The 2,353-nt window shown below is 41.5% G+C and overlaps 1 protein-coding gene across 1 annotated transcript; it reads left to right on the top strand.

Annotated features, from left to right (window-relative positions):
- Positions 1–427: 427 nt before the first annotated feature.
- On the top strand, positions 428–1,859 carry LOC117921192 (L-type lectin-domain containing receptor kinase S.4-like). The gene is made up of 2 exons (XM_034839010.1): positions 428–576; positions 673–1,859. Exons 1-2 carry the CDS (start codon positions 433–435, stop codon positions 1,729–1,731), a joined length of 1,203 nt encoding a protein of 400 aa, XP_034694901.1. The 5' UTR covers positions 428–432; the 3' UTR covers positions 1,732–1,859.
- Positions 1,860–2,353: the final 494 nt, after the last annotated feature.

The raw sequence follows: 2,353 nt of genomic DNA, 5'->3' as shown, positions 1-2,353 counted from the left end.
CCTGAAAATGGTGGCGGTCATGGACTGGCCTTCACTCTAGCTCCTTCCAAGCATCTTCCAGGAGCTCGATCCGGGCAGTATCTAGGGGTTTTGGGTCCAGGAAACAATGGTAACTCCTCAAATCATGTTTTTGCAGTTGAGTTCGACACTGTTAGAGGCAGCACTATTTTCAACGACATTGATGCAAATCATGTTGGCATCGACATCAACAGCATGAATTCTACAGCATCAAAGACAGCTTCTTATTATGCCAATCAGACCCACCCTAAAGAACCACTGAAATTGGAGAGTGGGACTCCAATTCAGGCATGGATAGAGTATGATGCAACAAAGAAGAGTGTTAATGTGACTATATCGCCTTTGTTTGTGCCTAAACCAGTTAGGCCACTCTTGTCCACCCGAGTTGATTTATCTAATATTCTCAAGGAAACCATGTATGTAGGCTTCTCTTCAGCTACAGGCAAGCTCTCCAGCTCACATTACATCCTGGGGTGGAGTTTTCGGATGAATGAAGTGGCGGTTCCACTCAATCCTTCACAGCTTCCTTCATTTCTGAGAGCAAAGAAATCAGAAAAGGTAAGAAAGAAGGCTATTGGGATAGGAGCAGGATGTTCAGCCACAACAGTTCCCTTGCTTATGATTGTTGTGTGCATCTACTTGTGTTGTTTGCAGAGGTTGAAGTATAAGGATGTTGTAGAGGATTGGGAACTGCAGTGCTCTCATAGGTTCCCATACAAAGACTTGTTTATAGCCACCAAAGGTTTCAAGGACAGCGAGATCCTTGGGTCAGGAGGATTTGGTTGTGTGTACAAGGGAGTGTTACCTGCAACCATAGAGGAAGTCGCGGTTAAGAAAATCTCTCACAATTCCAGACAAGGGATCAGGGAGTTCATGATGGAGATAGCAAGCTTAGGACGCATGAGACACAAGCATCTAGTACATCTCCGTGGATGGTGCAAGCACAAAGACGAACTCCTCCTAGTTTATGACTTGATGCCCAATGGAAGCCTTGGGGACATTCTCTTCAATCACAAAAAGTCGGGGATTCTCAATTGGGAGCAGCGATTCAGGATCTTGAAAGGCGTTGCTTCTGCACTATTATATCTTCATGAAGAATGGGAGCAAGTGGTTGTCCATAGAGATGTGAAGGCCAACAATGTGTTAGTTGATGCAGATATGAACGCAAGACTGGGGGATTTCGGGCTTGCCAGGTTGTATGATCATGGGAAGGAAGCCTGCACCACACATATAGTAGGCACATTAGGATACATGGCACCAGAATTATCACGAACAGGAAAGGCCACAACTCATTGCGACGTATTTTCTTATGGTGCAATGCTCCTCGAAGTAGCTTGTGGCAGGCCACCAATTGACCCAAATGCCTCATCCAGTCAGGTATTGCTGTCGGACTGGGTAAGGGAGCGCTGGGCAGCAGGCTGTATTATTGAGGCAGCCGATCCCAAGCTTGACAATGAATATGTAAGCGAGGAGATGGAACTAGTCATGAAGCTGGGGCTCATTTGTTGTCAAAAGATGCCAGAAGCGAGGCCAACTATGAGGCAGGTGACCTGTTACCTAGATGGAAGTGATAATCTCCCTAGTGACATTTCCCCAGAATATCTCAATGTGAATGGGAATAAATTGTATGCAGACTTATGTTCATCATCTCTGGGTGGCACCATGGGAGGTGGCGTGATCAGTTCCGGTTCACTGAAAGACGGCAGATATTAAAAGCTATAGTTTAATAGTATGTTTCCACTATATTATATTGGGAGAAGGGAAGTGGTTACATCTCTTTATGATATGAAAATGGTTGTATTAGAAGCTCTAGTCGGTGATAAAAGTATTGTTAGGAGAGTGAAATGTTATGATAACACTTGGGTACTTAAACCAAATTAAAGGGATGAAGGCATATTAAATAAAGAAAATATCTGAGAAAATTAGTATTAGGATATATCAAACATGGGGATGTGAATGAACATAAACTTGTTTTACATATATAATGTGACCATGCATGTTATTTGAAACATCTAACCATTGATTTAAAAGGTGCTTTGCTATATTGCCATTATCCCCTAAGCACACAACTCAACTCAATAGTTTAATGAATCCAACTAGGGTTTTGAGTTTTGCCCATCAAGGTTTCCATTTATCTTGTATATTTGGCTTTACAGTTGATCAAGGTAGATTTAGAGTATCTTTACGGTGATTTTAGGATGTGTTTTTAATATTTTTAATACTTGAAAAACAAAAAATTTGAAGTATTAGAAATAGTAGAAACACTTCTTAGAATCACTATTAAGTGTACTTTTAGAGTGCATTTGTTAGTGATTTTAAAAAGTATTTTTAGTCT

The sequence above is a fragment of the Vitis riparia genome, chromosome 8 (assembly GCF_004353265.1).
Source record: "Vitis riparia cultivar Riparia Gloire de Montpellier isolate 1030 chromosome 8, EGFV_Vit.rip_1.0, whole genome shotgun sequence".
In the NCBI taxonomy this organism is placed as follows: Eukaryota; Viridiplantae; Streptophyta; class Magnoliopsida; order Vitales; family Vitaceae; genus Vitis; species Vitis riparia.
This window is presented reverse-complemented; position numbering and strand designations above follow the sequence as displayed.

Bases quoted from the DNA above. Each gene is read 5' to 3' on its own strand.
- LOC117921192 (XM_034839010.1), top strand. From the start codon at position 433: ATGTATGTAGGCTTCTCTTCAGCTACAGGCAAGCTCTCCAGCTCACAT. The intron at 577-672 runs GTAAGAAAGAAG...TGTTGTTTGCAG, and splicing joins GAGCAAAGAAATCAGAAAAG to AGGTTGAAGTATAAGGATGT.